The sequence below is a fragment of the Phoca vitulina genome, unplaced genomic scaffold (assembly GCF_004348235.1).
Source record: "Phoca vitulina isolate PV1807 unplaced genomic scaffold, GSC_HSeal_1.0 scaffold2, whole genome shotgun sequence".
Lineage (NCBI taxonomy): Eukaryota > Metazoa > Chordata > Mammalia > Carnivora > Phocidae > Phoca > Phoca vitulina.
The window spans coordinates 51047041-51065440 of record NW_022589705.1 but is presented as its reverse complement, the minus strand read 5'-3'; the positions used below and the strand labels follow the sequence as shown (position 1 = coordinate 51065440).

Below are 18400 nucleotides of genomic sequence, written 5' to 3'. Positions count from 1 at the left end.
TGTTTTTCCAAGCTACAATCTGCGTACTCATTGTGGGTTAGTCACTGTTCCTAGGCCATTTAAGTAGAAAGAGTAGGGGGGAAATGTTTTGTTTTGTTTTTTAAGATTTATTTATTTGATAGAGAGAGAAAGAGAGAGATCGAAGAGGGGCAGAGCAGAGAGTCTTAAGCCGACTCTGTGACGAGCATGGAGCCCAATGCAAGGCTCAATCTCACGGCCCTGAGACCATGACCTGAGTCAAAACCAAGAGACGGATGGATGCTTAACCAACTGCACCATCCAGGCGTCCCAAGGGGAAAATGCTTTTAACATGCACAGAGTACATATTGATATTTCAAATTCCAATTCAAGACTACAAGGTTTTTATTTAATCCTTTCTATCTTGCATCTACCTATCATTTTTCCTATGCTGACAATCATTTTGAAGGATATAAACTACGGGAGAATTAGAATATCACATAATTATTCATGTGTGCTATTCTAAGAATGGAGTCTTAAGGTTCTCCAAGATACTGTGGCCATCCAGCAGGGGATGAGACTGCCAAGAAGACTGAGAAGGAACCCATAGAGAAGTAGAAAGAAAACCATGAGAGTGCAGTGACATGGAATCCAAGAGAAAACAATATAAGAAGAATTAAACAGTTAAGGTGTACATGGAGGGCTCAGTTGGTTAAGGTCGGACTCTTGATCTCAGCTCAGGCCTTCATCTGAGGGTGGTGAGTTCAAGCCCCATGTTCAAGCCCACGCTAGACGTGGAGTCTACTTAAAGAAAAAGAAAAGAATTAAACAGTTAAATGTCAAACACCACCCAGGGGCCAAATAAGTTAAGAATTGAAAAAGGTCAACTTGACTTAGCAACGTGAAAGTTACTGATAACATCAGGCTGAAAACACATAAAAGTAGGTTCAAGAACAGGAAGCTGTTAAGAAAATTAAAAAAGTGAAATTCTGAAAAAGGCAGTTGTAAAGAAGAGAAAGATTATGCAATAGCTGGAGACAGAATACAGGGATTTTGTAAGCTTTTTAAGATTGGATAGGTTTGAGTTTGATTAAACGCTAATGAAAAGAATCCAGCTGAGACAGTGTGCATACATTAGAACAAGAAAGTAAAGACTCCTGAAATTGTAGGAGAGACTAGGATCCAAAGCACACGATAACAGATTGCCCTTAATTATGTTTGTAATTCCTCATTGTGACAAACATTTGCTGAATATGCAGTGTGCTAGATACTAAGAATATAGAGATAAATGACTAAGGTCTTGACCTGACTGGCCTGCAGGGAGAACTGGACAAGCAAATAACTGTAATGTAGTATGATGAGTGCTATGAACATAGAATGTCACTGGAGCCCACAAGAGGAATTGAGGCTAAAGAATCTGCCCATACATTTCAATTAAAAAACTGTAAGTAGGATAGACGTGCAGAACACACAGAAAAGCAAAACACACTATGCTGTCCCCCACACCTCAGAACCTCTACAATGTCATTACTACCATCTAAGTTTTGTGGACAAGTACATGATTGAACTCTTCCCATCTTTCAAGTCTCAGAAAACCTAACCTTAATCTCCCCCCACCATCACATCACTTTATTATTTCATTCACAACTCTTAAACAATTTGCTTAAAACAATCCAAAATTATCTTGTTCATTTATATATTACTTCTTGCTTATATATCTCCATTATAGATAGATAACAGATAGATAGATAGATAGATAGATAGATAGATAGATAGATAGATAGATAGACAGATAGACAGACAGAGCCCAAACTCCAGGAGGGCAAGGACTTTATCTATCTAGTTAACTGCTATATTCCCAATGCCTAAAACAGTGCCTCATATTGAATGAATTAATGAATAATACAGAATGCACACTATATAGTTACTTAATACTTCTGAGAATTTGGATTCCAGGTTAAATGGAAATTAATTAAACATTATCTATAAGCTATGCCTGATTTCCAATATAAACCAGTTTTAAATTCAACTTGTTTCTGAAGGTAAAAGGCATAAAACTGAAGCCAGATTCTTTCCATTTGACTACTAACTCCACTAATAAATTCCCACATAAACCTAGTAAGTCTTTAACTTGCATTTATAATACTTCAGAACAACTGCAAATCAGCAGTGAGAAGGTAGATTAATGAAGTGTTGAGATAGCATTTAGTCATTCAGGGAAAAAAGATGAATACATACTTCACCCCCTCCACAAATTAAATTCCAGAATAATCAAAGGCTTAAATAATAAAAATAAAGCCATAAAAGCACTAGAAAAGCTTTAAAGACACCATATTTTATAGGTGAGAAAGCCATTTCTGAGCATGAGCCACATAAATTATAAAAGACAAATTTTAAAGACTCTGCAGAGCAGGTGATACCATAAACATAGGCAGAAGACAAATGACAAATTGAAAAAACACTATTTGTTACACACAAGATAAAGAGTTAGTATCCATAATATGTAAATAATTCCCACAATTAGTCAGAAAGAAACAATCAAGGGGCGCCTGGGTGGCTCAGTCGTTAAGCGTCTGCCTTCGGCTCAGGTCATGATCCCGGGGTCCTGGGATCGAGTCCCACATCGGGCTCCCTACTCAGCAGGAAGCCTGCTTCTCCCTCTCCCACTCCCCCTGCTTATGTTCCCTCTCTTGCTGTTTCTCTCTCTGTCAAATAAATAAATAAAATTTAAAAAAAAAAAAGAAAGAAATAATCAAAAAAGGGGGGGAGGAGTTTGGACAGAGGAACTTACATAATACCTCGGTAATTCATGAAGAGAGCAAAATAGATGGCCCGGAAAATAAACTAGACACATTTGCCTATTAGATTTATTGATACTGAGGGGGCACCTGGGTGGCTTAGACGCTTAAGCATCAGACTCCTAGTTTTGGCTCAGGTCATGCTTTCCGGGTTGTGGGATAAAGCCCTGCCTCAAGCTCTGCACTCAGCAGGAGTCTGCTTGAGATTCTCTCTCCCTCTGCCCGTGCCCCACCCCTGCACACACATGTGCATGCACTCTCTCTCTAAAATAAATAAATAAATCATTTAAAAAAGGATTTATTGATATTTTTTGTTTTTCTCATTCAAAGCATTGGTAAAAATTCATGGGAAAAGAGGAACTCTCGTTACTCTTGGCAGGGATGTAAACTGGCACTACGCTTCTGAAGGATAATCTGACATGAGAAATTATGTGCAGCTACTCATCCAAGGGATCTGGTAGGATGGACCACAAAATGTTAATAGTGAAGAGTCAGGATTTTTTTTTTTTAAGATTTTGTTTGTTTATTTATTTACTTATTTAGAGAAAGAGAGGAGTGTGAGTGCGGGGCAAGGGGCAGAGACAGAATCTCAACAGACTCCCCAATAAGTGCAAAGCCCCACATGGGGCTCCCTGTGGGGCCCGATCCCACAACCCTGAGATCATAACCCCAGCTGAAATCAACAGTTGGTAGCTTAACCGACTGAGCCACTCAGGTGCCCCTAGGATTTTTATCTTTTACAAGTTTCAGAAATATCTGGGTTTCCACAATAAGTACTTTCAGCATAAAAATTTAATATTTATTAATAGAGAACATGGGGAAAAAAGTAAGATACATGAAATAATTACTTCAAAGGTCACTCATCTTCTAGATCTGCATTGTCCAATAAAATAGTCTCATGAGACTACTAAGCACTTGATGTGTGCCTATTCTAATTGAGATATGCTGAAAGTATAAAAACACACCAGATTTGGAAGATTTAATATGAAAAAAGAATATAAAATATATAATTAATGTTTTTTATATTGATCACATATTGAAATAATTTTTGATATCCTGGATTAAATAAAATGTACTATTAAAATGAATTTCACTTGTTACTTTTTACTTTTTTTCACATATATAGCTCACATTGTATTTCCATTGGACAGTGTTCTGGACAGAGAGGATAGGGAAGCAAATGTATTAATCGAGCATTATTCTTCACTTTAGTTAATATATTTCTATTTATAAATGGGTTTTTCTCATGCAATTACTTTCAGAATCTTTCTACCAAACATTAAATCAAAAACAAATCACATTTTTAAAAGGAAGAAATTAAAAAGGATACTACATTCAAAAGATCCGAATGCCTTGTGTTTTATTTGGAAGTCACATCTCTGGAAGATTGCACAACCTGGGGGAGGACAAAGGACTTTGCTTTGCTTGAAACTTAAACAAGACTTCTAAATGTCCTAAAACTCTATGTAGCTAAAAAGCTTTGTATATTAGTTTTTAGAAACTAGAAATGCTTACATTAGTGCCCAATTTTTAGTTTCTTATTTTCTTTGGCATAAAATTAAAACTTTCATAACATTACTGGTTATGTTTAATTAGGGTTCTATTTAAATAGGCACAAGTTCAAGCAAAGCTTAGATTCTGCCTTTGACAATGTGTACTCAGAAAGGAGGCATTAAAAGGCAGATGTAAAATCACTTACAAAATTGCTATTTTCGGGCGCCTGGGTGGCTCAGTCGTTAAGCGTCTGCCTTTGGCTCAGGTCATGATCCCAGGGTCCTGGGATCAAGCCCCACATCAGGCTCCCTGCTCGGCAGGAAGCCTGCTTCTCCCTCTCCCACTCCCCCTGCTTGTGTTCCTGCTCTCGCTGTCTCTCTCTGTCAAATAAATAAATAAAATCTTAAAAAAAAAAAAATTGCTATTTTCATTACATTCCCCATGTTGGTACTCTTCTACAGCTCGTGAATAGGCAATTTATTTACTTTAAGTATATTCAGTAACATGTCAAACTAATACAAGAAAAAAAAATTATCCAGATATTTCCACCCAGAGATGATATAATATAAACCAAGAATATGTGACCATTGCCTTTAATCTGTTAGTGTCACATGTAAGGAATTATATAGATTGTGCAGAAAGTGTTACTATTCTAATACAGTAACCAAAATGAAAGGAAATTCCTTCACATAGCCCGTCTTTGTATTAGTGTCCAGTTACTTTCATGCACTGGAAGGGGCAAATTCAAAAAACTTTTCAAATTCCTTTCTCTAAAAAGAACCTCCTATATCAAAACAGACTGAACATCTACTATATGCAAATTTTGTACCTGGAAAACTCCCATGTTATGACTTTATCATTCTCTTTTTCATTCAATATATTTATATTGTTTCTCAAACATGCAAGGCATTTTACTAAATAAAGTACTATAAGGGACACAAATTAAAAACAGATACAGATCTTGCCCATAAACTGCTTATAGTGCAACAGAGAGAAGCTGGCCGATCTCAATTTCCCCTCAACTAGAAGGTGGATGAAACATCAGGGTCGATAGTTTTAAGCCAGAAAAGTAGACAGTTTAGTTAAGAGAAGTTTTGAAATATGCCCTCATGACCAATGATCACAACACTAACTTTTTCCTTTAAAAAAGAAGGAGAAAATTCAAGTTTCTTCACTAGTTCTACATACACTTTAACACTGGTGAGGGTAAGATGAAAATGAAAAATAAGAAACTTTTTTATTTTTCTTCTTTATTAGTGGAAGTATTTATATCTTTTTATTTACTTGGATTCTTTATTTCTCTTACAAAGAGAAATATTTATATGGTTCTCTATTAAATATTTTTAAAAAAAAGAGGTATACACAGGCTAAACAAAAGATATGATTCCTTCTATCTACCAAGATCCGAGACCAAAATGCAGAAAATCTAAATTTTAGCAAAATTTCTCAACATCATCTTAACATGAGGTTAGATAATATTCATCAATAAAACATTACAGTATGGGCATAAATGCACTGATTGGTTCTAATTACCAACAAGTAACCAATATATAATATTATGAGTATTTACTTTACACCAGATAGTGTTCTGTGCTTTAAAAATTTTAATTCTTAATCTTCATACAATCTTATAAACTAGGTATTACCTTCACCTGACAGACAAGAAAATGGAGGTACGGAAAAGGCAAATAATTTGACAAAGAGTTACAGAGCTGAAGAACAGGACAGCCAGGATTCCAAGTCAGCCTGCCTCTCTCCAGAATCATACTCGAAACCACTATGGTATACTACCTGACTGTAGCTATTACATCCAAAAGCCCTTACTCCTAAATCACCAAAGGAAAGGGTCTCTATTGTATACCACGAGGAGGCATTTCTAAGCACAGAAATTTGGAAATGGCTCATTTTATAGTTTTGCTTGACAATTTACAATTTAAACTAAAATTCATTATGTTAAAGCTTTCCACTTTGCAAAAAAGCCATTAACTTTATTTAAAAATTTTTTTCAGATAGGCCTGATTAAACACACATACACAGGTTCAAAGGTTGTTTACATGTGATATAATAACTAACATTTTGAGTACTTCCTATTTGCCAGACACTGTTCTAAGTGCTTTACACATATCATTTCTTTTAATTCTCATAACCCTATTAAGTATGTACTATACCCCACCTTACAGATGAGAAGACTGAGGCAGGTGGAGGTTAAGCTTCTTGTCCAAGGCCAGACAGCTAGAGCTGGCTGTTGGACATAGATGACAGTCTGATTCCAGAACCCACACTCTTTTAACAATTACACTATACTCATTTATCAAGATAAGGCATTTTAAAGAACTTATTATTTTCTCAAAAAGTTCTCAATGAGCACTTAAGAAGGATAATCAGGGGCACATGGGTGACTCATTCAATCAAGTGTTGGACTCTTGATTTCCACTCAGGTCATGATCTCAGGGTTGTGAGATCCAGCCTTGTGTGGGGCCTGCTTAATATTCTCTCTCTCCCTCTTCCTCTGCCCCTCCCCATCCTACTTGTGCAAGCTCATGCACACTCTCTCTTAAAAAAAGGATAATCAGCTATAATTTAACTGAAGCATTTAGTATTTTCACTTTTAACACTAAGTTAGAAGCAGAGTAGAACATTTATTTTTGAACATATTATTAATTTGTTGGTTTTGTTAAGTTTATATTACCAAAATTGTTACCAAGCTCACAAAATTCAGAAAAACTTGTAACAGGTAAATTGTTTCAGACATTGGAATAATGTAATTCTGGTCTGACTTTAGAAGATCACCTAATCTATTGGTCTTTCAGTGGGCACATGGAAAAGAGGTTAGAACATAAACACAGATATAGAGAAAGGGAGTGAGATACCTTGTATGAGATTTTGTGAGAATATACAAATACAGTTAGGAAACATCATCTGAAGCAAAAAGACATACCAACAATTACAGTGACAAGTAATAAGGAATATATAATCATACGTTAGCTTATACAGAGTAGCAGGACAAGGCAGCCTTGAGAGCCATTAATGCCACTTGAAGAAGTGGTGGCTGGCTTCACAGAGAACCCATTTCTGGGAATAGGCTGCTGTGTCCAAATAACTAAAATACAATTTGGGAAATGCATACTTAATTCATTAACTTTCCTTAACCTTGATGTGAATTTACCAATCAAAAGAGTTTGTCTAATTGTAAATCTCTTTTAAAAATCATGAGAAATTAATATAAGCTTTTAAAAACAGGTAGCTCGGGGCGCCTGGGTGGCTCAGTCATTAAGCGTCTGCCTTTGGCTCAGGTCATGATCTCAGAGTCCTGGGATCGAGCCCCCATTTCACATTGGGCTCCTTGCTCAGCAGGAAGCCTGCTTCTCCCTCTCCCACTCCCCCTACTTGGGCTCCTCCTCTCGCTTTGTCTCTCTCTGTCAAATAAATAAATAAAATCTTTAAAAAAAAAAAAACAAAAAAACAGGTAGCTCTTGCAACCCTGAAACTGATGGAGTTTGTAACACTGCAAAATTAAATACATTAACAACTTAAAATGACCTAGTAAGTTAATTGCTCACTTCTTTGATTTCATTTAGCACTGATCTAACTCAATGTAGAAGGTTACATTCGTACAACTTTACACAGCTTAATGATTAACTATATTCGCCTGCCAACCTTACTGCTCATGTGGCAAATCGTGGTATATCTGGGGTTGAGTAGTCTAGGTCTGCTTACAGGAGAAAATTAGTTGAATAATTAGGATAAAAATGCACACAATTAAGCTCTTTCTTTTTATCATTCCTCTAGTTATTTCTTCCAAAATTGACCAGGACTATTCATCATATGATTCTATGTCTCCAGAGCCAAAATCAAGATTTGCTATGTTAGATGATGTAAAAATTTTAGCCAATGGCCTCCTTCAGTTAGGACATGGTCTTAAAGACTTTGTCCATAAAACTAAGGGCCAAATTAATGATATATTTCAAAAACTCAATATATTTGATCAGTCTTTTTATGACCTATCACTGCAAGCCAATGAAATCAAAGAAGAAGAAAAGGAACTTAGAAGAACTACATCCAAACTGCAAGTCAAGAATGAAGAAGTGAAGAATATGTCACTTGAACTCAACTCAAAACTTGAAAGCCTCCTAGAAGAAAAAATTCTACTTCAACAAAAAGTGAGGTATTTGGAGAAGCAATTAACCAGTTTAATTAAAAATCAACCTGAAATTCAGGAACACCCAGAAGTAACTTCACTTAAAGTAAGTAGAAATCAAAGAGGGTTCATGATTATGTTTTCAATGTGGATCTTTTTAAAAAAATATTTTAAAACATGCTACTTTGTTGAATCATTGAAATATTACACTTTTCTCAAGGAAAAAAAGCCTCTAGGAAATAAAATTTCCCATTATAATTTCAAGTTGGTTTTTCTGATTCCCTAACATTATATCTAAAAACAACTAAACTTTACATTTCAGATAAAAATTACAAATCAATTAATAAAATTTAGAACACTAAATTATTACAGTGTTGCAAATTACTGGAGGCAAGTAAAAAGTTAAAGAATATAATTTGAAACTATCCTCCCATGTTTAAAATGGATAAAAATTAAAAAATGAAGTAAAAATAAAATGAATAAATGTAATAAGTAAATGGTGAAAGATTAAGTCCTATGAAAATACTGGTTGTTTTTTTTTTTTTTCATTTAACTGAAGTACTTTGAAGTTCAGGTAATTAGGTTTTAGAGATGGTACATTTTATAACATAAAAACAAAAGGATTTCAAAGAAGCATATAAGAGAAAAATGTTGCCAATATTCAGTTATCTAATCCAGTATTAGTTTTAAAAATTTAGATTGTGTTATAAAAAATAAGTCTAATTTAACAAGAGAAAGAAAAAAGAAGTAAGAAAGACAGAAACTTCTAACCACCCTACAATCTATGTCCAGACTTTCGTAGAACAGCAAGATAATAGCATCAAAGACCTTCTACAGACCGTGGAGGAACAATATAGACAATTAAACCAACAGCACAGTCAAATAAAAGAAATAGAAAACCAGGTAAGTCAATATTTTAATGGTATATCCAATCTTTTATATAAAATCTAGGTTTATGAAACCATTAGACCCTAAATTTATTTATTTATTTTTTTTTTTTTTTTTTAAGATTTTATTTATTTATTTGAGAGAGAGAGAATGAGAGAGACAGCACATGAGAGGGGGGAGGGTCAGAGGGAGAAGCAGACTCCCTGCCGAGCAGGGAGCCCGATGTGGGACTCGATCCAGGGACTCCAGGATCATGACCTGAGCCGAAGGCAGTCGCTCAACCAACTGAGCCACCCAGGCGCCCGACCCTAAATTTATTTTTAAAACTTATAGTTGGATAATGAGTAAACAGATCACATCACCATGATTGTTAAGACTGTAGACTCTGGGGTGCCTGGGTGGCTCAGTTGATTAAGCGACTGCCTTCGGCTCAGGTCATGATCCTGGAGTCCCTGGATCGAGTCCCGCATCGGGCTCCCTGCTCGGCGGGGAGTCTGCTTCTCCCTCTGACCCTCCCCCCTCTCATGTGCTCTCTCTCATTCTCTCTCTCTCAAATAAATAAATAAAATCTTTAAAAAAAAAAAAAAAGACTGTAGACTCTGAAGCTAAGAAACTACCTGGGTTTGAATCTTGGCTCTAAAACTTTTGTGTGACCTTGAATAAATTACTTAACCCTTCTGTCTCTCAGTTTCCTCACTTATTCTATCAAGAAAATAATAGAACCTATCTTATAGGAGTGTCATAAGAAAAAAAAAGAATTAACTCATGTAAAATATATCTTCAACATGATTCTATCAAAACTCAAAATTAGGGGTGCCTGGGTAGCTCAGTCAGTTAAGCGTCTGACTTTGGCTCAGGGTTGGGCTCCCTTGGCCCCTCCCCCTGCTCATGCTCTCTCTCAAATAAATCTTTTTTTTTTTTTTTTTTAATTTTTTTAAGTCAAAATTAGATCATGTCTCTCTTGGCTCAAAACCATACAATGGCTTACCATCTCACTTCCAGTGGCCCGTAAGACCCTAGATGACTCTTATCTCTGACTTCATCTCTGCAACTCTAGTCATACTAGGGTAACTCTTCCCAGTTACACATCAAATATGCTGCTGTCTCGGGGCGCCTGGGTGGCTCAGTCGTTAAGCGTCTGCCTTCGGCTCGGGTCATGATCTCAGGGTCCTGGGATCAAGCCCCGCATCTGGCTCCCTGCTCCGCGGGAAGCCTGCTTCTCCCTCTCCCCCTCCCCCTGCTTGCGTTCCCTCTCTCGCTGTGTCTCTCTCTGTCAAATAAATAAATAAAATCTTTAAAAAAAAAAAAATATGCTGCTGTCTCAGGGCCTTTGCCCTTGTTCCGTCTATCATCCAGGGGAAGAATGCTCTTCTCCCTGGGATCTGCACGGCCCACTCTCATCTCCTTTAGGTCTTTGTCAAGTATAAAATTCTCAGTGAAGTCTTACTAGGTCACTTAATCAAAAATTACAATTCCCAAACCCATCCTTAAAACCTGTTACCTCCTTCATTACTCTCCTTTTTTCCTTTACACTTATCTCTATTTCACATAATATGTATATTTTAGTTATTTATTTTGTCTGTCCCCTCACTAGAATGTAAACTCCATGAGAACAGGGATTTTCCTCATTTTTTTCATTGCTGTTGCCCCGGAATAGAGAATACTGTCTGAGACATAGTAGGAATTCAATAAATATATGTTGAATTAATAAAGTCAGTATCATATTCAACACAAAGAAGTCAATAAAAGCTTGCTATTATTAGTAATATTAGAAACTGTAAAGTTCAATATCCAACAGTATAATTAATCTACAATGTAATCCATAAATTATCTACCAATGTAGGTGAGGGAGATACCTATTTAAAATAAAGCAATGTGAGAACCTAACATTTCAAAAATATTAATTACTAATACTATGAAACAGGCACTCCAGAGGGTTCCAAAAATAATACAAATATGTAGAAACTTGTAAAAAAAATAGTTGCCAAGAATTATAAAACCATTTCCACTATACAAACATATCATTATATGTTTCAGAAATTTTATAACTCATAATTTCAGGTTATTTTTTGCTAATTATGAATGATAGTTTAGTAGGTTATTTTCTTACTTTTGCTAATTATCCAAAAGGGGTTTTTGCCAATTAGTTTTGATTTCCATAACTTCCTCATTACATTATTTTTCTAAATTCTTTTTTCTTATATCTTTTATTATGGTTAAATGAGCCTACTCACAAAACAAAATGTCACTATTATCAAATGATATACATCCTTTCTAATAATAAAATGTATGAAGAATTCAAAACAATGAATATCTGAGTTAAAAGAAGCATCAGATCATCTGACCCACGTTCCTCAAATTTCAAGTAATAATCCAAAACTCTGTAAGTTAAGTGTCTTTAACATCATACAGTTACCTCGAAGAAAAGGGTAATATCCAGAAAATGAACTCTGCAACAGATCCTTATGAGTAAGGTCATAGGAAATGCCGACAACAAGAAACACTATTAAGATACTCCATAATCTTAGGCCATCAATAAGCTATCAGTCAATAAACTGCAAACCCAGCACATTTTGCATAAAAATAAACTGTTATTGCTAAACATTGCTAAAACTTGCAATGAAATACTGAATGCATTGAAAGTAAGCAAATAAGCCTGCCAATTTGTTACTTCTGCAGATATGTTTACATTCCAAAAAACTATTAAGAAAGCAGCCTTTTTCAAAAAAAAAGAAAGAAAGAAAGAAAGCAGCCTTTTTCAAATTATGTGCTAGGTTTTTAAGGCAGGTCTGAAACTCAATCAATAAGGCCTACAACTGAGAATTATTAAGCTTAAAATCTGCCTGTTGATAAATAGAATACATATTCTATTCATATAAATGAACAGAATGTATTAAAAAATGCTAATAAGCAGTTTTTACCTTTGGTCTTACTCTTTTTTGACCAATTTCTGGTTTGTGCTTTGCTCTCTTTCTTTCTCTAGTTTTTTTTTTTTTTTAAAGATTTTATTTATTTATTTGAGAGAGAGAGAATGAGAGACAGAGAGCACGAGAGGGAAGAGGATCAGAGGGAGAAGCAGACACCCTGCTGAGCAGGGAGCCTGATGTGGGACTCGATCCTGGGACTCCAGGATCATGACCTGAGCTGAAGGCAGTCGCCTAACCAACTGAGCCACCCAGGCGCCCTCTTTCTCTAGTTTTTTTAACTCATTAGATAATGTGCTTGATTAAGTATTTTGAGAACAGGTCATGTGTACAATCTGTATGTCACTGCTTAACTGTTTCAACATCAAAAGCAATAACATATTATGAACTTAAAGATGTATACAAGCTGCACTTTTTTTTTCCTAAGATTTTATTTATTTATTTGACAGAGAGAGACACAGCAAGAGAGGGAACACAAGCAGGGGGAGTGGGAGAGGGAGAAGCAGGCTTCCCGCTGAGCAAGGAGCCCGATGTGGGGCTCGATCCCAGGACCCTGGGATCATGGGGATCATGACCTGAGCCGAAGGCAGACGCTTAATGACTGAGCCACCCAGGCACCCCTACAAGTTGTACTTTTAATATCCTCCCTCAGATTCCCCTAACTGTATATTCAGTACCATTTTTAAAAGATTTATATTCTTTCATCAGCTAAGAAGAACTGGTATTCAAGAATCCACAGAAAATTCACTTTCTTCTAAACCAAGAGCACCAAGAACTACCCCCTTTCTTCACTTGAATGAAACAAACAATGTAGAACATGATGGTAAGTTAATTTGTTGGGTTTCTTTCTTGAAGGTATTTTATCATCAAATTTTTCTCCCATCTTAGACATTCCCATCAAAAATTGCTATTCTCAGGGCCTGTTCTTAAACTACAAGAGAGTAAAGAGACAAATCCACCAAATACAATGTGTCAACCTAAACTGGATCCTGGCAGTTTTTTTTTTTTTTTTAACCATACAAAACACATTCTTAAGACAATCAGGAAAATATAGATGTAGACTTGATATTAGATAATATGACATTATTTTAAATTTTCTTAGATGTAATAATGGTATTATAGTTATGTATGAAAATAATCTCATGTTTAAGAGATACAAGCTGAAATATTCAAGGGGTTAAGGGTCATAATGTCTGGAAATTACTTTCAAATAGCACAGCAAGATACATATTTGTATACATGTATACTTATGAAGCAAAAGTGGCAAAAGATTAACAATTACTGAATACAGATGGAAAGACTATGAAGTTCTCTCTAATGTTTCTACTTTCCTGTTGAAATTTTTCATTTAAAAAAAACCACAAAGATGAAAGAACAAAGTCTCCATTCCCAACCGAACATTCACAAAATACTACTTTCAAAATATATTTACTTATATGTAATTCACACACACACACACACACACAAAAGGTCTCTGTAAGTTTCCTTCATGTACGTTTACTCTTTCCACATACACCTATTGATTAAGTGCTATGCACACTGAGCATTATAATAATGTCTCGTATGTGGCATTATATTTATATTCTTCCTATATCTAGCAAAAATATGTCTAAAATTCTCATTTTGTCACTTTTCCTAAAAACAAATCAGTTTAATAATAATTATTTTAATATTGTTTGCATAACATGCCATCTAATAAATCTGCTTCAGTATAAAGTACTTTCTTGGTAATATATTACTGAAAAAGGCTAAGGGCTACATTTACCACAATTCCATAAAATGTCAAGTAAAAGCTCAAGCTCTAAAGACACCATTCCTATTACTATATCTTATGTAATAACACTTTCTTGATTCTAGACATTCCTGCTAATTGTACCACCATTTATAACAGAGGCGAACATACAAGTGGCATCTATTCCATTAGACCCAGCAACTCTCAAGTTTTTAATGTCTACTGTGATATTAAATCAGGTAAAACCAGCCTGAAGAGAAAATGGACTGTAATTAGCTCAGGTTATTTACTACCTATTAGTAAGACTAATCCTATTATCTTTGTTCTGAATATATGTAAATGAAATATAAGTAACATGAGCAGTTGCATAGCTCTAGTACTTATATTTGCCTTGTTTATTTTTGTATTTACTCATGCAGTTACTCAATATTCTCCATCTTTTTCCAGAAAGTAATCTGAAATTATTATTGTTAATAAGTTTATTAAGATAGATTCATTAGTTGCCCTTTACTTAACTTCTTGGGACCATAATAAATAATAAACTGGTATTACCATATGATATTAATGACTACATTACAAAGCCACCAATTAAAATCAAAACAAGGGGCACCTGGGTGGCTCAGTCAGTTAAGCGTCTGCCTTTGGCTCGGGTCACGATGCTGGGGTCCAGGGATCGAGCCCTGCGTCAGAGTCTGCTTCTCCCTCTCCTCCCTGCTTGTGCTATTTCTGTCACTCTCTGTCGTTCTCTCTCAAATAAATAAATAAAATCTTTAAAATAAAATAAAATAAAATAAAATAAAATAAAAACAAGAAAACAGTATTTTGGGGTAGCTGGTTGGTTCAGTTGGTTAAGCATATGCCTTCGGCTCAGGTCATGATCCCAGAATCCTGGGATCAAGCTTCATGTTGGGCAATCTGTTCAGCAAAGAGCTTGCTTCTCTCTTGCTCTCTCTCTCTCTGTCTCCCCCCCCTCCATCTGACCCATCCCCAGCTTGTGCTCTCTCTCTCTCTTCCCCTCTCAAATAAATAGAAGAAACCTTTAAAAAAAAAAAAAAACACACACAGTATTTTGTTACATCTGTCAGCGTCAATCTACTTAAAATACACAATTTTGTTCATTATATTCAGATAGTTCATGGACATTAATTCAACACCGAACAGATGGATCACAAAACTTCAATGAAACCTGGGAAAACTACAGATATGGTTTTGGGAGACTTGATGGTAAGGTGACTTCATTCAGTCATTCATTCATTCACTTGTTAACTTAAAAATATTTACTGGGAATCTATTTTGGATTGGGCATTAGTAATGCAACAATGAATGAGGAATAGGCCCAGCCTTCTTAGAATTTATTAACTAATAATTACATATCTGTTAGTAATTTACAGTTATTACAAGCGTCTATTTGAATTATACTTAATCACAATTTCATGTCCGTTCTTAAGTATATGTATCACAATTTAATTTGATGGCTTCTAATTATTATAATTATAATTATTAAAGATAATTATGATTAAATGCTATGTGCTCTGATAAGTGGTAAATGCTATGAATGAGCTATGAAGAAAACCATCCTTCTCACTGGTCACTCTACTTTCTTTTTTAACATTTTTAATATTAATTATTTGGAAGGTGGAAGGAACAAGGAAACTGTCAAGAGGTACAGTACAAAATGTTTAAATCTCAACTGTTTAAATATTATAAATGTATACTACAGAAAATGTGATTTAAAATAAATGCGTTAACTCAGTACAATTATTATATTTTAATCACAAAATAAGATAAAATAAGCAAAACAAAAATAAATAAGGGGTTTAAAAATCCAAAAGGCACATTATAAAAATTCACAAATATAAGTACTCATTTATAAACTGGAAAACATCCATTATTATATCAAATTTTTTATTAAACATTCAGTACTATTTGATCATTTAAAAAATTTTATATTCAAACTACTAGCTAATTCCCTAACTAAAAGGTATATTCGGTGATATGTTTTGCAGATCCAAATCTTCTAAGAGTTAGTGTAACTCTAAAATAAAAGGCTGACTGTTAAAACCATAATACTCATTTATTTCTATAAGAAAATAAGACATCTGTACTTGAAATCTCTAAAATTGTCGTCTAATTCAAGAGCAATAAAAGTTTGACTTTTTTCCTTAAACACTTTAATAGAAAGGACTGTGATAATTAAAAAGAAATCTATTTGTATTTATGTTGTTTTTAATTCCAAATAAAAATAATTTTTAAGATTAAAGAGAGAAGTTATTAAGAATTATGTTTTTTAATTTAAAATGTCTAAAAAATTTATTCCCTTATTTTTCTACAAAGAAAACATATATCAAGCAAATATCAAAGGCCAAGACTATATTTGAAGAAAATGACACTATTATCAGCCAAGTAATACTGAATGTAATAGTACAAATACTTAACAAACCGTTCGATAGTATATGGGTATTAATAAATTCCTGATAGTAAAGCCAGTATACCTAAGGACCTAGAAATGAGATAATATTTTACCAATGACCAGATCTAAAATATCTATAATTGCCTAATATGTTTCACCCATGAAGTATGTCTCAAAAAAAAATGATAATCATACTTTAGGCAGGCTTATTAATATTTTTAACATTTTTTGTACATTTCACTATCTTCAATAACATTGTTTTAAAAAGAAATATTTTAAGAGACTCTAAAATAACCAAGAGATTCGGGGTGCCTGGGTGGCTCAGTTGGTTAAGCAACTGCCTTTGGTTCAGGTCATGATCCTGGAGTCCCTGGATCAAGGCCCGCATCGGGCTCCCTGCTCAGCGAGGAGCCTGCTTCTCCCTCTAACCCTCCCCCCTCTCATGTACTCTCTCTCTCTCGCTCTCTCAAGTGAGTAAATAAATCTTAAAAAAAATAAATAAATAACCAAGGGATTCTAGGCTAAAACAACTCACTGACTTACACCAATAAAAAAACCAGTATCAAAAAAAAAAAAACCTGTTGGTGCCTAATCTGCAGTTAACAACCCACAGATTTTTACTTTCTTTTCAGGAGAATTTTGGTTGGGTCTAGAGAAGATATACTCCATAGTAAAGCAATCTAATTACATTTTACGAATTGAACTAGAAGACTGGAACGACAACAAGCATTATATTGAATATTCCTTTCACTTGGGAAATCATGAAACCAACTATACGTTACACCTAGTTGAAATTAGTGGCAACGTCCCCAGTGCACTCCCGGAACACAAAGATTTGGTGTTTTCTACTTGGGATCACATGGCAAAAGGACATGTCAACTGTCCAGAAAGTTACTCAGGTATCATTTTCCTAATATCAATACTTCATTTTCATATCTACAAAATATCTTCCAAAAGTATTAGCTAATACCTACAATGTCAACTCTTTAAAAACTGAATCCCAAACAAACATTTTTTCTATAGGTAAAAACCTCTTAACATAACTATTAATTTGATTCTAGTTCAACTTGATATTTTACCTACAACCTTTCTCACGTATTTTATTTTGGGTGATATACACAAGACTTAACACAGATTATTTAAAAGTGGGATACATGCACCATGCATACAATACTATCATATTTGTAAGAAGTGAAGATGTACTCATGGGGAAATGTAGTAACAGTAACTACATGAGTTTGTATTCATGAAATGCCCTATCTATCTTCTTTAGGAGGCTGGTGGTGGCACAATGTTTGTGGGGAAAACAACCTGAATGGTAAATATAACAAGCCAAGAGCAAAAACTAAGCCAGAGAGGAGAAGAGGAATATGCTGGAAGTCTCAAAATGGAAGGTTATACTCTGTCAAATCAACTAAAATGTTGATCCATCCAACAGATTCAGAAAGCTCTGAATGAACTGAGACAAATTAAAAAGCCAACAAATTAAACATTAAACTCATCTGAAGTTACTGTGGTTTAAGAATCTGGTATTAAATCCCTAACAGAAGCCTTCAGAAATAGATTCTTTTTTAAAGTCACTATCAAGTTAAAAGTAAACATATCGTCAAATCACCTCAAAGAATACCATTTATCTTTCCCAATCAAATCTTATGATATCATTTATTCATATGTTTTGTGATGTGAGAACCAATTTTATGTAGTTACAATCTGAATTTTACCCAATGGGTGAATTATTAAGTCATTTCTTAAATAAAAAATTTACAAGGACTTTTAAGAGTCATCATGTAGGGCGCCTGGGTGGCTCAGTTGGTTAAGCGACTGCCTTCGGCTCAGGTCATGATCCTGGAGTCCCTGGATCGAGTCCCGCATCGGGCTCCCTGCTCGGCAGGGAGCCTGCTTCTCCCTCTGACCCTCCCCCATCTCATGTGCTCTCATTCTCTCTGTCTCAAATAAATAAATAAAATCTTTAAAAAAAAAAAAAAAAAAAAAGAGTCATCATGTAGGCTAATTTTATAACTTGCTCAGCTTAAAAAATTAATTTTCTTGCTAAAATTC

At 34.8% G+C, this 18400-nt stretch overlaps 2 protein-coding genes across 20 annotated transcripts in view; one reads left to right on the top strand and one right to left on the bottom strand.

Annotated features, from left to right (window-relative positions):
- DOCK7 (dedicator of cytokinesis 7) overlaps positions 1-18400 on the bottom strand; it is a 215382-nt gene that overhangs the window by 108661 nt on the left and 88321 nt on the right. The gene's annotated exons all lie outside the window — the stretch shown is intronic.
- ANGPTL3 (angiopoietin like 3) lies at positions 7657-18094 on the top strand. Its single transcript, XM_032427554.1, has 7 exons — positions 7657-8494; positions 9181-9291; positions 12909-13023; positions 14058-14171; positions 15061-15156; positions 16975-17241; positions 17616-18094. The coding sequence occupies exons 1-7, from the start codon at positions 8000-8002 to the stop codon at positions 17798-17800; spliced, it is 1383 nt and encodes a 460-aa protein (XP_032283445.1). The 5' UTR covers positions 7657-7999; the 3' UTR covers positions 17801-18094.

Excerpts from the sequence above, each read along its gene's own strand:
- ANGPTL3 (XM_032427554.1), top strand. The coding sequence starts at position 8,000 with ATGCACACAATTAAGCTCTTTCTTTTTATCATTCCTCTAGTTATTTCT. Across the intron at positions 9,292-12,908 it reads TAAAAGAAATAGAAAACCAG|CTAAGAAGAACTGGTATTCA; the intron begins GTAAGTCAATAT and ends TTCTTTCATCAG. Across the intron at positions 17,242-17,615 it reads CTGTCCAGAAAGTTACTCAG|GAGGCTGGTGGTGGCACAAT; the intron begins GTATCATTTTCC and ends TATCTTCTTTAG.